Source organism: Bombina bombina, chromosome 5 (assembly GCF_027579735.1).
Source record: "Bombina bombina isolate aBomBom1 chromosome 5, aBomBom1.pri, whole genome shotgun sequence".
Lineage (NCBI taxonomy): Eukaryota > Metazoa > Chordata > Amphibia > Anura > Bombinatoridae > Bombina > Bombina bombina.
In genome coordinates, this window is record NC_069503.1 from 1,165,721,103 (window position 1) to 1,165,738,732 (window position 17,630).

General features: G+C 49.6%; 1 protein-coding gene across 1 annotated transcript in view; it reads right to left on the bottom strand.

The window, feature by feature from the left end:
• MAF1 (MAF1 homolog, negative regulator of RNA polymerase III) overlaps nucleotides 1-17,630 on the bottom strand; it is a gene marked incomplete in the record, with an annotated part of 161,163 nt that overhangs the window by 102,990 nt on the left and 40,543 nt on the right. Inside the window, 2 exon segments of the mRNA XM_053715512.1 lie at nucleotides 5,761-5,882; nucleotides 10,733-10,898. Coding sequence (XP_053571487.1) covers nucleotides 5,761-5,882; nucleotides 10,733-10,898 — 288 coding nt within the window.

Here is a 17,630-nt window from a genome sequence, read left to right on the forward strand (position 1 = left end):
GTGATCCTGGGTTAGCCACCAACGGAGTGAGTCTCTGGTCTTCTGATCTACTTGAATCACTGGAGACAAGTCTGTATAGTCCCCATTCCACTGTTTCAGCATGCACAGTTGTAATGGTCTTAGATGAATTCGCGCAAAAGGAACTATGTCCATTGCTGCAACCATCAACCCTACTACTTCCATGCACTGAGCTATGGAAGGTCGAGGAACAGAGTGAAGAACTTGACAAGCGTTTAGAAGTTTTGTCAGGAAAATCTTCATTTCTAAAGAATCTATTATTGTCCCCAAGAAAGGAACTCTTGTCGACGGAGACAGGGAACTTTTTTCTATGTTCACTTTCCATCCGTGAGATCTGAGAAAGGCTAGAACGATGTCTGTGTGAGCCTTTGCCTTTGAAAGAGACGACGCTTGTATCAGAATGTCGTCCAAGTAAGGTGCCACTGCAATGCCCCTTGGTCTTAGAACCGCTAGAAGGGACCCGAGTACCTTTGTGAAAATCCTTGGAGCAGTGGCTAGCCCGAATGGGAGAGCCACAAACTGGTAATGTTTGTCCAGAAAGGCAAACCTTAAGAACTGATGATGATCTTTGTGGATAAGAATATGTAGATACGCATCCTTTAGATCCACGGTAGTCATAAATTGACCCTCCTGGATTGTAGGTAAAATCGTTCGAATAGTTTCCATTTTGAACGATGGCACTCTGAGAAACTTGTTTAGGATCTTTAAATCCAGAATTGGTCTGAAAGTTCCCTCTTTTTTGGGAACTACAAACAGATTTGAGTAAAACCCCATTCCTTGTTCCACGGTTGGAACTGGGTGTATCACTCCCATCTTTAACAGGTCTTCTACACAATGTAAGAATGCCTGTCTCTTTATTTGGTTTGAAGATAAGTGAGACATGTGGAACCTTCCCCTTGGGGGTAGTTCCTTGAATTCTAGAAGATAACCATGAGAAACTATTTCTAGTGCCCAGGGATCCTGAACATCTCTTGCCCAAGCCTGAGCGAAGAGAGAGAGTCTGCCCCCTACTAGATCCGGTCCCGGATCGGGGACTACTCCTTCATGCTGTTTTGGTAGCAGCAGCAGGCTTCTTGGCCTGCTTACCCTTGTTTCAGCCTTGCATCGGTTTCCAAGCTGGTTTGGTTTGTGAAGCATTACCCTCTTGTCTAGAGACTGCAGAGTTGGAGGCCGGTCCGTTCCTGAAATTGCGAAAGGAACGAAAATTAGACTTATTCTTGGCCTTGAAAGGCCTATCTTGTGGGAGGGCGTGGCCCTTACCCCGTGATGTCTGAGATAATCTCTTTCAATTCTGGCCCAAAAAGGGTTTTACCCTTGAAAGGGATATTAAGCAACTTTGTCTTGGAAGATACATCCGCTGACCAAGACTTTAGCCAGAGCGCTCTGCGCGCCACAATTGCAAACCCTGAATTTTTCGCCGCTAATCTAGCTAACTGCAAAGCGGCATCTAAAATAAAGGAATTAGCTAACTTAAGTGCGTGAATTCTGTCCATAACCTCCTCATACAGAGTCTCTCTACTGAGCGACTTTTCTAGTTCCTCGGACCAGAACCACGCTGCTGTAGTGACAGGAATAATGCACGAAATAGGTTGCAGGAGGTAACCTTGCTGTGCAAAAATCTTTTTAAGCAAACCCTCCAATTTTTTATCCATAGGATCTTTAAAAGCACAATTATCCTTGATAGGAATACTAGTGCGCTTAGCTAGTGTAGAAACTGCCCCCTCGACCTTAGGGACTGTCTGCCATAAGTTCTTTCTGGGGTCGACCATAGGAAATAAGTTCTTAAATATAGGAGGGGGGACAAAAGGTATGCCGGGCTTCTCCCACTCCTTATTCACTATGTCCGCCACCCGCTTGGGTATAGGAAAAGCGTCGGGGTGCACCGGAACCTCTAGGAACTTGTCCATCTTGCACAATTTTTCTGGAATGACCAGGTTGTCACAATCATCCAGAGTAGATAGCACCTCCTTAAGCAGTGCGCGGAGATGCTCCAATTTAAATTTAAATGTCACAACATCAGGTTCTGCCTGTTGAGAAATTCTACCTGAATCAGAAATTTCCCCATCTGACAAAACCTCCCTCATGGCCACTTCAGATTGGTGTGAGGGTATGACAGAGTAATTATCATCAGCGCCCTCCTGCTCTACAGTGTTTAAAACAGAGCAATCGCGCTTTCTCTGAAATGCAGGCATTTTGGATAAAATATTTGCTATGGAGTTATCCATTACTGCTGTCAATTGTTGCATAGTAACAAGCATTGGCGCGCAAGAAGTACTAGGGGCCTCCTGCGTGGGCAAAACTGGTGTAGACACAGAAGGAGATGATGTAGAACTATGTCTACTCCCTTCATCTGATGAATCATCTTGGGCAACTTTACTATCTGTGGCAGTACTGTCCTTACTTTGTTTGGACGCTATGGCACAATTATCACACAATTTTGAAGGGGGAGACACATTGGCTTCCATACATACAGAACATAGTTTATCTGAAGGCACAGACATGTTAAACAGGCTTAAACTTGTCAATAAAGTACAAAAACCGTTTTAAAATAAAACCGTTACTGTCTCTTTAAATTTTAAACAGGGCACACTTTTTTACTGAATATGTGAAAAACTATGAAGGAATTGTTCAATTTTAACCAATTTTCACCACAGTGTCTTAAAGCATTCAAAGCATTGCACCCCAAATTTCAGACCTTTAACCCTTAAAATAACAAAACCGGAGCCGTTTATAGTTTTAACCCCTCTACAGTCCCAGCTACAGCCTTTGCTGCGACTTTACCAAACCCAGGGGGGTATACGATACCAGATGAAGCCTTCTAGGGATCTTTTCAACTACTTCTAGACCCATACACATGCAGCTGCATGTCCTGCTCTCAAAAGTAACTGCGCAATAATGGCGCGAAAATGAGGCTCTGTCTGCTACAAGAAGGCCCTTCCTGACTGGGAAGGTGTCTAAGCCAGTGCCTGCCGTGAAAATAACGTTCCCCAAAGTTATAAAGTGTGAATTTCAACCTCAAGCTGTATAAAATGCCCAAATAAAGCCATCGATCTAGCCCATAAAAGTGTCTACCAGTTTTATAGCCCATATTAAGCCCTTTATTCTGTTTTAGACTAAGAAAATGGCTTACCGGTCCCCATGAGGGGAAAAATGACAGCCTTCCAGCATTACACAGTCTTGTTAGAAATATGGCTAGTCATACCTTAAGCAGAAAAGTCTGCTAACTGTTTCCCCCAACTGAAGTTACTTCATCTCAACAGTCCTATGTGGAAACAGCAAACGATTTTAGTTACTGTCTGCTAAAATCATCTCCCTCTCACAAACAGAACTCTTCATCCTTTTCTGTTTCAGAGTAAATAGTACATACCAGCACTATTTTAAAATAACAAACTCTTGATAGTAGAATAAAAAACTACAACTAAACACCACATAATCTTCACCATCTCCGTGGAGATGCTGCCTGTGCAACGGCAAAGAGAATGACTGGGGTGGGCGGAGCCTAGGAGGGACTATATGGACAGCTTTTGCTGTGCTCTTTGCCATTTCCTGTTGGGGAAGAGAATATTCCCACAAGTTATGGATGACGTCGTGGACCGGACACACCAATGTTGGAGAAAAGGAATACCAGGTCTCTCCCATTCTTGGACAATAATCTCTGTAGCACAGTCTGGCACTGGAATCACCACCCCAGGGGAGGGTACATCAAAAGTATCTATTTAATTTGCTAGATTTCTTAGGGTTGACAACGACAGGAGTATCGGAGTCGTCCAAAGTAGCTAAAACCTCCTTTAACAAAACACGAAGGTGTTCAAGCTTGAATCTGAAGGAAACCACTTTAGCATCAGAAGAAGGGATTACACTATCCAAATCTGAGATTTCCCCCTCAGAGGCTATCAAAGTAACCTCCTCTTCCGATTTATGAGAAAGAATAACTTGGTCAGCCTGTACTGGATCAGAAACCTTACTATCTGATTCTCTAATTTTCCTCTTGCATCTCCCTTGAAGCATGGGGATGACAGCTAGCTCCTCAGATACCGCTGAGGATTCCTGGGCAGCAATTCTGCATGCAAATATACTCCTCCAGGAGAATGCAAGGAACTGCAGGGGACTGCATGTAACATAGGTAGAGCTTGGGATGTCTGAGGAAAAAGCTGCGGGTGTTGGCTCAGTAACAAAAAGTTTATCTTTATACATTAAGGTTCTTTCAACACATTAAGAACAAAAAGGAGGTTCTACTTGAGTATCTAAACAAAGTCTGCATTCAGCAGAAGGCATCAACTCTTGATTAATGTTTGCATAAAATTGACAGTAACAAATAATAAAAAAAAATGTATTCTAACACTGTCTCTTTAAGGAGCTCTATAAGAAAATAACGCTCAGAAAAATTCTCTGACAATAAAGTCTGTCAGCAGATCTTATGAAGTAAAATTTAAATGCTTACATTTATTTTAAAGTTCAACCTCTTCGTCACCTCCACACCTAAGCGTAATGCTGAGGTGCTTACCTGCCCCCTCTGTAAACCGTTCTAACAAGCGGCTCTTAATCTGACTCCTGGTCCCACACAGCCGCTCCGGAAACACAGCAGAGACAATGACGACTCATTGAAAGCTGCGCCGAAATCAGTCAAAAGCGCACGCTTAGCCAGCAAAAAACGCCTAGACAAAAGGGACCCGCCTCCTAAATTACGTCAGAAGCGGTCCCGGCGGACATTAGTCAAATTAAGTACAGAGTACACAAGGGGAATAAACTATACATCTGTTGTCCCTCAGACTGCTTCTCTAAGTGGGGCCCCTGAAAAACATACCCTCACTGAGCCACCAGTGATTCACCACAAACCCTGTTCGCATCGAATCACCTCCTCTGAAAACTGCCCACACAGTGCCTGCTCCCTGTCGTTATCCTGACTCTTAATGCAGGAATTAGGTCCCAATAAAGTGCATTTAGCTCAACGAGTGCCAGAGTTCTCCCATATAAACAGAAAATGGCACTTACCTGCATCTCATGCTGTCCGGCAGGACGATAGCTCACCTGGCATGAGAGGAAGCCGCTCCTCACAGAGACCTGTGACAACAAGAAAGGACAGAGTAAACCTACTCTGGCTTTTTATGCAAAGGCAGCAACCTGTTATGAACTTGTGGTGTGGGCCTCACTGCGTTTTCCTAACTGCTTGAAAGCTACCACAGCCCTACTGAAGAGACTAGCGTGAAGTACAGCTAGACCCAGAATAGTCAGGAAAGATCAGAGCAAGCCTGCTCTGGCTTTCAAAATAATAAAATATTGATTGTAGAAAAATCTTTGACACCTAACTTCACCTCCTCCTTGCACAGAAGGCAAAGAGAATGACTGGGGATTGTGGGAAGGGGAGTGATACTTAACAGCTTTGCCGTGGTGCTCTTTGCCTCCTCGTGCTGGCCAGGTGTGATATTCCCAACATTAATTGATGATTCCGTGGACTCACCATATCTTAGGAAATAAATATCAGATGAGGAAAATCAAATATGAATAATGAATAACATTTCAGCTAAGGAAGTTGTGAAATAGAAAGACCCTTGACACAGTTGTGTTTCATATCACAATCCTCAGAAGACCCTATCTATTTATATATCTGACTATCCTATAAAGTTACCATCAAGTGTCACATGATGGAATTAGTCACCCTCTAACAATCAAATGACAAATATAGTGCCAGGACCAACAACCATAATCTGAGGAACAGAAGGAAATGACATCTATATTACTCACCTATAAATGTCACATTCTGACAGATTGATTTCTTCATCCACTGCATCCCACAAACTTGGCTTTAAAGAGGTGAAGTCCTCACCCAGTGCAGACACAAGGCTGCTATTTACCGCATTAACCACCTAGAGGGGAACATTTTATAAAGAGTAACTAAAGCTATCCCGTGCCCATCACACACACGCACTGAGCACAGCTATCCCCTGCCCATAACACATACACACAGTGAGCGCAGCTATCCCCTGCCCATCACACACACACACAGTGAGCGCAGCTATCCCCTGCCGATCACACACACACAGTGAGCGCAGCTATCCCCTGCCCATCACACACACACAGTGAGCGCAGCTATCCCCTGCCCATCACACACACACAGTGAGCGCAGCTATCCCCTGCCCATCACACACACATTGAGCGCAGCTATCCCCTGCCCATCACACACACACAGTGAGCGCAGCTATCCCCTGCCCATCACACACACAGTGAGCGCAGCTATCCCCTGCCCATCACACACACACAGTGAGCGCAGCTATCCCCTGCCCATCACACACACAGTGAGCGCAGCTATTCCCTGCCCATCACACACACAGTGAGCGCAGCTATCCCCTGCCCATCACACACACACACAGTGAGCGCAGCTATCCGATGCCCATCACACACAGTGAGCGCAGCTATCCCCTGCCCATCACACACACACAGTGAGCGCAGCTATCCCCTGCCCATCACACACAGTGAGCGCAGCTATCCCCTGCCCATCACACACACACACAGTGAGCGCAGCTATCCCCTGCCCATCACACACACACAGTGAGCGCAGCTATCCGATGCCCATCACACACACACAGTGAGCGCAGCTATCCGATGCCCATCACACACACACAGTGAGCGCAGCTATCCGATGCCCATCACACACACACAGTGAGCGCAGCTATCCGATGCCCATCACACACACACAGTGAGCGCAGCTATCCGATGCCCATCACACACACACAGTGAGCGCAGCTATCCGATGCCCATCACACACACACAGTGAGCGCAGCTATCCGATGCCCATCACACACACACAGTGAGCGCAGCTATCCCCTGCCCATCACACACACACAGTGAGCGCAGCTATCCCCTGCCCATCACACACACACAGTGAGCGCAGCTATCCGATGCCCATCACACACACACAGTGAGCGCAGCTATCCGATGCCCATCACACACACACAGTGAGCGCAGCTATCCCCTGCCCATCACACACACACAGTGAGCGCAGCTATCCCCTGCCCATCACACACACACAGTGAGCGCAGCTATCCCCTGCCCATCACACACAGTGAGCGCAGCTATCCCCTGCCCATCACACACACAAAGTGAGCGCAGCTATCCCCTGCCCATCACACACACACAGTGAGCGCAGCTATCCCCTGCCCATCACACACACACAGTGAGCGCAGCTATCCCCTGCCCATCACACACACAGTGAGCGCAGCTATCCCCTGCCCATCACACACACAAAGTGAGCGCAGCTATCCCCTGCCCATCACACACACACACAGTGAGCACAGCTATCCCCTGCCCATCACACACACACAGTGAGCACAGCTATCCCCTGCCCATCACACACACACAGTGAGCGCAGCTATCCCCTGCCCATCACACACACACACACAGTGAGCACAGCTATCCCCTGCCCATCACACACACACAGTGAGCGCAGCTATCCCCTGCCCATCACACACACACACAGTGAGCACAGCTATCCCCTGCCCATCACACACACAGTGAGCGCAGCTATCCCCTGCCCATCACACACACAGTGAGCACAGCTATCCCCTGCCCATCACACACACACAGTGAGCGCAGCTATATCCTTCCCATTACACACACACAGTGAGCGCAGCTATCCCCTGCCCATCACACACACACAGTGAGCGCAGCTATCCCCTGCCCATCACACACACACAGTGAGCACAGCTATCCCCTGCCCATCACACACACAGTGAGCGCAGCTATCCCCTGCCCATCACATAGCGAGCACAGCTATCCCCTGCCCATCACACAGTGAGCACAGCTATCCCCTGCCCATCACACAGTGAGCACAGCTATCCCCTGCCCATCACATAGCGAGCACAGCTATCCCCTGCCCATCACACAGTGAGCACAGCTATCCCCTGCCCATCACACAGTGAGCACAGCTATCCCCTGCCCATCACATAGCGAGCACAGCTATCCCCTGCCCATCACATAGCGAGCACAGCTATCCCCTGCCCATCACATAGCGAGCGCAGCTATCCCCTGCCCATCACATAGCGAGCACAGCTATCCCCTGCCCATCACACACACAGTGAGCACAGCTATCTCCTGCCCATCACACAGCGAGCACAGCTATCCCCTGCCCATCACATATAGCGAGCACAGCTATCCCCTGCCCATCACATATAGCGAGCACAGCTATCCCCTGCCCATCACATATAGCGAGCACAGCTATCCCCTGCCCATCACATATAGCGAGCACAGCTATCCCCTGCCCATCACATATAGCGAGCACAGCTATCCCCTGCCCATCACATATAGCGAGCACAGCTATCCCCTGCCCATCACACAGTGAGCACAGCTATCCCCTGCCCATCACACAGTGAGCACAGCTATCCCCTGCCCATCACACAGTGAGCACAGCTATCCCCTGCCCATCACATATAGCGAGCACAGCTATCCCCTGCCCATCACACAGTGAGCACAGCTATCCCCTGCCCATCACATAGCGAGCACAGCTATCCCCTGCCCATCACATAGCGAGCACAGCTATCCCCTGCCCATCACATATAGCGAGCACAGCTATCCCCTGCCCATCACATAGCGAGCACAGCTATCCCCTGCCCATCACATAGCGAGCACAGCTATCCCCTGCCCATCACACAGTGAGCACAGCTATCCCCTGCCCATCACATATAGCGAGCACAGCTATCCCCTGCCCATCACATATAGCGAGCACAGCTATCCCCTGCCCATCACATATAGCGAGCACAGCTATCTCCTGCCCATCACATAGCGAGCACAGCTATCCCCTGCCCATCACATATAGTGAGCACAGCTATCCCCTGCCCATCACACAGTGAGCACAGCTATCCCCTGCCCATCACATAGCGAGCACAGCTATCCCCTGCCCATCACATAGCGAGCACAGCTATCCCTGCCCATCACATAGCGAGCACAGCTATCCCCTGCCCATCACATATAGCGAGCACAGCTATCCCCTGCCCATCACATAGCGAGCACAGCTATCCCCTGCCCATCACATAGCGAGCACAGCTATCCCTGCCCATCACATAGCGAGCACAGCTATCCCCTGCCCATCACACAGTGAGCACAGCTATCCCCTGCCCATCACATAGCGAGCACAGCTATCCCCTGCCCATCACATAGCGAGCACAGCTATCCCCTGCCCATCACATAGCGAGCACAGCTATCCCCTGCCCATCACATATAGCGAGCACAGCTATCCCCTGCCCATCACATATAGCGAGCACAGCTATCCCCTGCCCATCACATATAGCGAGCACAGCTATCCCCTGCCCATCACATATAGCGAGCACAGCTATCCCCTGCCCATCACATAGCGAGCACAGCTATCCCCTGCCCATCACATAGCGAGCACAGCTATCCCCTGCCCATCACACACACACACAGTGAGCGCAGCTATCCCCTGCCCATCACACACACACACAGTGAGCGCAGCTATCCCCTGCCCATCACACACACACACAGTGAGCGCAGCTATCCCTGCCCATCACATAGCGAGCACAGCTATCCCCTGCCCATCACACAGTGAGCACAGCTATCCCCTGCCCATCACATAGCGAGCACAGCTATCCCCTGCCCATCACATAGCGAGCACAGCTATCCCCTGCCCATCACATATAGCGAGCACAGCTATCCCCTGCCCATCACATATAGCGAGCACAGCTATCCCCTGCCCATCACATATAGCGAGCACAGCTATCCCCTGCCCATCACATATAGCGAGCACAGCTATCCCCTGCCCATCACATAGCGAGCACAGCTATCCCCTGCCCATCACATAGCGAGCACAGCTATCCCCTGCCCATCACACACACACACAGTGAGCGCAGCTATCCCCTGCCCATCACACACACACACAGTGAGCGCAGCTATCCCCTGCCCATCACACACACACACACAGTGAGCGCAGCTATCCCTGCCCATCACATAGCGAGCACAGCTATCCCCTGCCCATCACATAGCGAGCACAGCTATCCCCTGCCCATCACACACACACACAGTGAGCGCAGCTATCCCCTGCCCATCACACACACACACAGTGAGCGCAGCTATCCCCTGCCCATCACACACACACACAGTGAGCGCAGCTATCCCCTGCCCATCACACACACACACAGTGAGCACAGCTATCCCCTGCCCATCACATATAGTGAGCACAGCTATCCCCTGCCCATCACATATAGTGAGCACAGCTATCCCCTGCCCATCACATATAGTGAGCACAGCTATCCCCTGCCCATCACATATAGTGAGCACAGCTATCCCCTGCCCATCACACAGTGAGCACAGCTATCCCCTGCCCATCACATAGCGAGCACAGCTATCCCCTGCCCATCACACAGTGAGCACAGCTATCCCCTGCCCATCACACAGTGAGCACAGCTATCCCCTGCCCATCACATATAGCGAGCACAGCTATCCCCTGCCCATCACACAGTGAGCACAGCTATCCCCTGCCCATCACATAGCGAGCACAGCTATCCCCTGCCCATCACATAGCGAGCACAGCTATCCCCTGCCCATCACACAGTGAGCACAGCTATCCCCTGCCCATCACATATAGCGAGCACAGCTATCCCCTGCCCATCACATATAGTGAGCACAGCTAGCATCTGCACATTATACACCCTGGCCCAGGGTAAACACATACTGAACTGGCACAGCCATCACTGTAGTAAATACTCACCCAGTTAAGGCTGGGTTCACGGCTGAACTCATGAGCTTTTGCTGTGCTGAAATCATAATCGGGTCTAAAGGATTCATTCAGTGTTGCTATCAGGTAAAATAGGGTTTTCCTGCTGCATTTGTCACTCAGTGGCCCGTCATCATCAGCCCCCTGACTCTTGCTGAGCCTAAAGGAGATAAACAAGCGTAAATAACTACCCATAGCAGAGAGGCAGTAGGATCCGCAATATCTTTTAGTTAGGCAGAGACATCCTCATCTTAAAAATGTCGTCTAAATAATTCAGTCCAAGTTTAAGTCTAAATCAGCTATTTATTTTGCTTCTAGCCACTGCTTAAAACTGGTACAACAACTGCTAACACCAACTGTCTTAGACAATACAGTTACTCAAAACTAACAGTTACTCAAAACTGAAGTTAACCCCTCCAGTACTGTTGGATTTGCACCCTGTACCTATAATGGGCACAGGGTGACTTAACAATGCCTGAATCCATAATCCGTAGTGAGGTTGACAGAGGGGTCTGTCACATGGCCCCCTCCTTGTGGGACACTCCGGCAGACCTGGCTTGACCCTTTGGCGGGTCAACTTGGGGATGACCGGACTAGGAGGTGGTAGGAATGTCAGTTTGCCGGGACAATCCATCTGCATTCCCGTTCTGCTTACCAGGCCGGTAGCTGATGGTGAAGTTATAGGGTTGGAGGGCTAAACTCCACCGCAGCAATCTACCATTGTCTCCTGAGACCCGATTAAGCCAGACTAAGGGATTGTGGTCCGTTATGAGAGAATTCCTGTCCATATAAATAAGGGTTCAACTTCTTCAGTGCCCAGACCAGGGCTAAACATTCCTTCTCTACTGCCGCATAACTTACTTCCCGAGGTAACAACTTTCTGCTTATGTATGCGACAGGGTGCTCTCCTCCATCCTCCCCGACTTGGCTCAGCACAGCCCCCAGTCCATACATGGAAGCATCTGTATGAGCGAGAAAACGTTTGTTAGGGACTGAGGCAGCCACAAGAGCCTGCTTCAGTGCCTGAAACGCGGCTTCACAAGCTGGAGACCACAGGACCTGTTTGGGGAGGTTCTTTTTACTCAGGTCAGTCAGGGGCTTGGCGATAGTACTGTAGTCCGGGACAAAACGTCGGTAATAACCGGCCGTCCCCAGGAAGGCTAGCACTTGGGTCTTAGTGATAGGTGTGGGCCAGTTAGCCACAGCCTCTACCTTGGCTGGCTCCTGTCTCTGGCTCCCACACCCCACTCGGTGACCCAAGTACTGCACTTCAGCCATACCTAGATGGCACTTGTCTGGTTTCAAGGTCAGGCCAGCAGCCCGAATCTTGTCCAGAACCACCCCTACATGGATTAGGTGTTCCTCCCAGGACTCACTGTAGACCGCAATGTCGTCCAGGTATGCACAAGCAAATTCCTGGAGGCCATCGAGGAGTCTATACACCATACGCTGGAAGGTAGCCGGAGCATTCTTCATCCCAAAGGGCATGACCTTAAACTGGTACAGGCCAAATGGGGTGACTAATGCCGACTTGGGGATAGCATCCTCGGCCATGGGAATCTGCCAATAGCCCTTACACGGGTCTATGATGGTCAGATAGCGTCCCCTAGCAATACGGTCTAGTAATTCGTCTAACCGGGGCATCGGGTAGGCGTCAGTGGTGGTCCTTTCGTTGAGCCGCCTGTAGTCCACACAGAACCGGGTGGTCCCATCTTTCTTAGGTACCAGGACTACAGGCGAAGCCCAAGGGCTATCGGAGTGCTCGATGACTTCCAGCCGAGCCATCTCCTGTATCTCCTTCCGCATTCCTTCTCGGACTTCTTCAGGGATACGGTAGGGGAGCTGTCGCAGGGGATTCTGTCCAGGGGTCTCTACCTTATGTACAGCTAGGGTAGTGTAGCCTGGCTCTTGGGAGAACGTCGCCTGCTTCTCCCACAGAAGCTGTCTTGCCTGTACCTTCTCTGTAGGGCTTAACCGGTCCCCTAGCTGCACAAGACTAGTGAGGTCAGTCCTGGGGTCCTTCTCTAGTAAGTCGGGCAGGGGTAAATTCTCTGGGTCGTCTGCAGCAGGGGCACACACTGCAGCGACATCCTCTGGCCTCTTCTGATACTCCTTCAGCATGTTCACATGAAAGGATCGCTGGATCCTTTCATCTGCACAGCTGGCTATAATATAGGTAGTATCACATACCTGAGCTAACACCTTATACGGGTCCTGCCAAGATGCTTGCATCTTGTTGGTCCTCACAGGCTTGAGCACCAAAACTTTCTGTCCAACCTGGAAGACCCGCTGCCGGGCACCCCGCTCATACCACCTCTTCTGTCTCCCCTGGGCCACCTGGAGATTCTCCCTTACAATCAGGGACAGTTTCTCCATGCGGTCCCGGAGTTCCAGGACATATGGCACTATGGGCATCCCCTCCTGCTCTGTCTCTCCCTCCCAGTGTCCTCTAATGAGATCCAGGGGTCTGCAGACACTTCTCCCATAGAGTAACTCAAAGGGAGAGAACCCAATAGATTCCTGGGGCACCTCTCTGTACGCAAATAACAGATGAGGCAGGAATCGCTCCCAGTCTCTGCAAGCGTCAGTAAAGGTCCTCAGCATCTGCTTGAGGGTGCCATTAAAGCGCTCGCAGAGACCGTTAGTCTGTGGGTGATAAGGCGAACTGAGCAGTGGTTTAATGCCGCACACCTTCCACAGCTGCTGGGTGAGCACAGCGGTAAACTGGGTCCACTGATCGGAGAGAATCTCCTTAGGGAACCCGACCCAAGTAAAAACCTTAACCAAGGCATCAGCTACTGTCTCTGCCTCTATATTAGACAGTGCTACTGCCTCTGGGTAACGAGTGGCATAGTCCACCACGGTGAGAATATACTTCTTACCTGATGGACTAGCTCTGGCCAGGGGACCCACAATGTCAATGGCTATGCGGGAAAAGGGTTCCCCAATGATAGGCATAGACATAAGCCTAGCTTTTGGGTGATCCCCCCGCTTACCCACCCGTTGACAGGTGTCACAAGTACTACAATATACCCGCACATCTCGGTTAAAATTGGGCCAGAAGAAATTTTGGGTGATCCTATGAGCTGTGCGGCGGGACCCTAGATGTCCAGCTAATGGTACATCATGCCCAATCCGCAGAATCTCTTGCCGGTATTTTGCAGGCACCACCAGCTGCCGATTCTGCGGAGGGGCAGTACTTTTCTGGGAAGGTTTAGGGATTCTATATAGCCTATCCCCACCCACTCATAACGTTCCCCATCTACCCCCTCTTCTCCAGCATCTGCCCTAGCCCTATACTTCTGAAGGGTCGGATCCTCCCGGGTTTCCCTCCCGTACGTCTCTGGGGTATCCCAGCCTAAGGGGGCCTGATCTAGGGTACAAGTCGGGGAAGAGAGTCTTACCTGGGTCTCAGCAGCAGGTGGGTCGGTCTCGGCGGCACGGGTCTGGGCACGGGTAGTCACTGGGTTAACATCAGCGGGACTCATCGGAGCGTAGGCAGAAACAAGGGGGGCCAAGTCATTTCCAAGGAGAACATCAGCTGGTAAACCCTTCATGAACCCCACATTCACATGTCTAGCGCCCACTCCCCAATCCAAATGTACCCGGGCAACAGGTAGGCGGAACAGAGCGCCCCCTGCTACCCTCACAGCCACAGTGTCTCCGGTGTGCTGGTTCTCGGACACCAAGTTCTTTTGGAGGAAGGTCATGGTAGCACCAGTATCTCGTAGACCACTGACCTCCTTCCCATTCACATGGGTGTTTGCTTCATGTAGGATGCCCCAGCATTCTTCCTCCTCTACGCAGCAGGCTGTGGGTTACGTGGGTTTCGGCCGGCGGGTCTCCTCCAGGACTGTGCTTGGTTCGCTGTGTTTAGGGGACACTCTGGTCTTTTGTGCCCTAGTTGCTTACATCCAAAGCACCGAATAGGTTGTGAGTAGTCCCGTGAGTTGAACCGGGCTGTCTGAGGATAGTTTGTGGCTGAAGGCGGTGTGGTAGAGCGGTGTGCCGGGGGTTGGTAACTGGTAGCTGCTGGGGTGACTGTGGGTCGGTACTCCACTCTGGCAGGGGGCTTAGTGGTAGCAGTGTCCAGTTTGCGGGCATCCGTATACTCATCTGCCAGGCGAGCAGCTTCATGCAGTGTGGAGGGTTTACGGTCCCGAACCCACTCTCTAACTCCTGCGGATAACTTGTCGAAGCAATGTTCCAACAGGAATAGCTGCAGCACCTCTTCCCCGGATACGGCTTGGCACCCCGCCATCCAGTGAGCTGCTGTGCGGTGCACCTTACATGCCCACTCAACATAGGAATCTCCAGCTAATTTAACAGTGTCTCTGAACCGCCTCCTGTATGCCTCTGGTGTAATCGCATACCTGGAGAGCAGAGTCTCTTTTACAGCATTATAATCCCCGACTTCCTCATCTGGAATGGCCCGAAAAGCCTCGCTGGCCCGGCCGGATAATTTCGTGACCCAGTCCTCTGTGGGTACCTTGTGTAGTGCACATTACCTCTCAAAATCCGCAAGGTACCCATCAATCTCTCCTACTGTTTCCATGAAGTTTTTAAAAGCTGCAAAATGTACCTTTCTCTTTTCCACTGGGGTTGCTGTGACTTGGGCTGCTGCAGCGCCGCTTTGGCAAAGTAGGTTGGCCTCCACAGCTGCTATGACCCGGTCGATAATTTCGGCAGTCGGGTTGGGGCCATAATGTGTCAGTCTTATTTTAACTGCCCGGTCAAAGCTTGCTTCTTCGGGAGTTCTGTCCGATATGCTGGGCTCATTGGTTCCTTCGGGCCCTGATACTCCGTCCATCTTGGTCAGTATTGTAATAATCTCCCTCTTCCTGAGGTTACTGGCTTGTCTGCCCCGTTGTTCTAGCAGGTCTTTAAGGGTGGCTCTTTTCAGCCTTTCATACTGTATTCCCATTAGGTCCGGATGTGTAGTTGCTCTTCTGGGCTATGAGGACTATCCCATCGCTTGCCACCAATTGTAGCGGAGAGGCAGTAGGATCCGCAATATCTTTTAGTTAGGCAGAGACATCCTCATCTTAAAAATGTCGTCTAAATAATTCAGTCCAAGTTTAAGTCTAAATCAGCTATTTATTTTGCTTCTAGCCACTGCTTAAAACTGGTGCAACAACTACAACTGCTAACAACTGTCTTAGACAATACAGTTACTCAAAACTGAAGTTAACCCCTCCAGTACTGTTGGATTTGCACCCTGTACCTATAGTGGGCACAGGGTGACTTAACATAATGCCCGAATCCATAATCCGTAGGGAGGTTGACAGAGGGGTCTGTCACAACGGCCTCTTGGACTTCTATGTAGTGGTCATGGTGGCCCAAAAAGTTCCTGCTTTTTCAGACAATGAAACACACAAGGGATGTGCTGCTAGACTTACAAGATAACCCTGCAACACAAGCCAGAATATAGAGACACAGAAAACTCCTCACTAATTATACACTAGAAGGGTTGGTGCCATCACACTAATACACGCATCATGTTCCCATTCAGCGATGCAGAATATGTTGGCGCTTTATAAAGCATAATAGTAATAATCTTTGGCAAAACTGTAATCTTATTTGCCAAGAGTGACTGGTCAGGTGACATTGCTGAGGATTTCTCTACTCCCACTCACTGTCTTATAGCAACAGGCTGGAAAAAGAGTATTGTGCACTGCTCAGTGCCCGGTCATGTCATTGGCTGCAACAAAATGCTACATACAGTCACGCAGGAACCAGAGATAAGACAACGTTTCTACTGGAGATAGAGGCATCATCAATAACTATATTTCTTTCCTAAGATATGGTGATTCCATGGCATCATCATCAATTACTGTTGGGAATATCACTCCCATCCAGCAGGAGGAGGCAAAGAGCACCACAGCAAAGCTGTTAAGTATCACTTCCCTTCCCACAACCCCAGTCATTCTCTTTGCTTGCAGTACAAGGAAGAGGTGAAGCAGAGTAGGTTTACTCTGATCTTTCCCATCAAGTTTGGGTGTAGCCGACCTCCATGTTAGTCTCTTCAGTAGGGCAGTGGTGGCTTTAAAGCAGTTAGGAACTTGTGAGGTGGGCCTTGCTGCGTTTTTCTAACATTGTTGCTGCCCTGTTATAGAAAGCCTGAGTAGGTTTACTCTGTCTTTCTTTTTCTACAGGTCTATTTGAGGAGCGGCATCCTCTCATACCTTGTGAGCCGTCTACATGCCGGACGGCTAGATGCAGGTAAGTGCCTACTGTCTTCAGGGGCTGGGAGGCTGACACTACAGAGTCATGTTAAAAGAAAAGAACTCTCTGCATTTTGTTAGTGGGACACAGAATCCTCAGTGGAGGATTTATTTAAGGCATTAGGCAGGCACTAAGACACATGTGACAGGAGACAGTTAATTCCCTTCAAGGATGGAAAGGGTTAACTTCTATATTTTAATTTGGGCTCATGTATTTTTGTTAGAGGCACAGACAGTGTCTAAGGGATTATACACCAATGTTTTATTTACTATAAACACAGTATAGAGATACTTCTTTAAGAGTGCATAGATTCACGGCACTATGGCTGAGTGGGTAAGGAGACTAATTTCACTCTTACCGATCGTTTAACGGTATTCTGATATCGCATGTGTGCGCACTTTTCCTTTTAATACTATGGAGAAGTTGTGTTTTCTGGCTCCCTCCTTATTTACTAAGATCTTGAGAGGGCGCTTTGATTCGGCCGTTTTTTCTGTGGCAGTTCAGGTTGTGTATTTCTGAAGAGGATGAAGCGCAATGTAAATATATTTTAATTTCTAGATTGCTGAGTCCCTGCCTTGTTTATCTAAGGATGCGATGCGGCGCCATTTTGTTTTCGCCGGGTGCGGTCACGTGACCTACCACATTTTCAGTTTGCTCCAGCTATTAA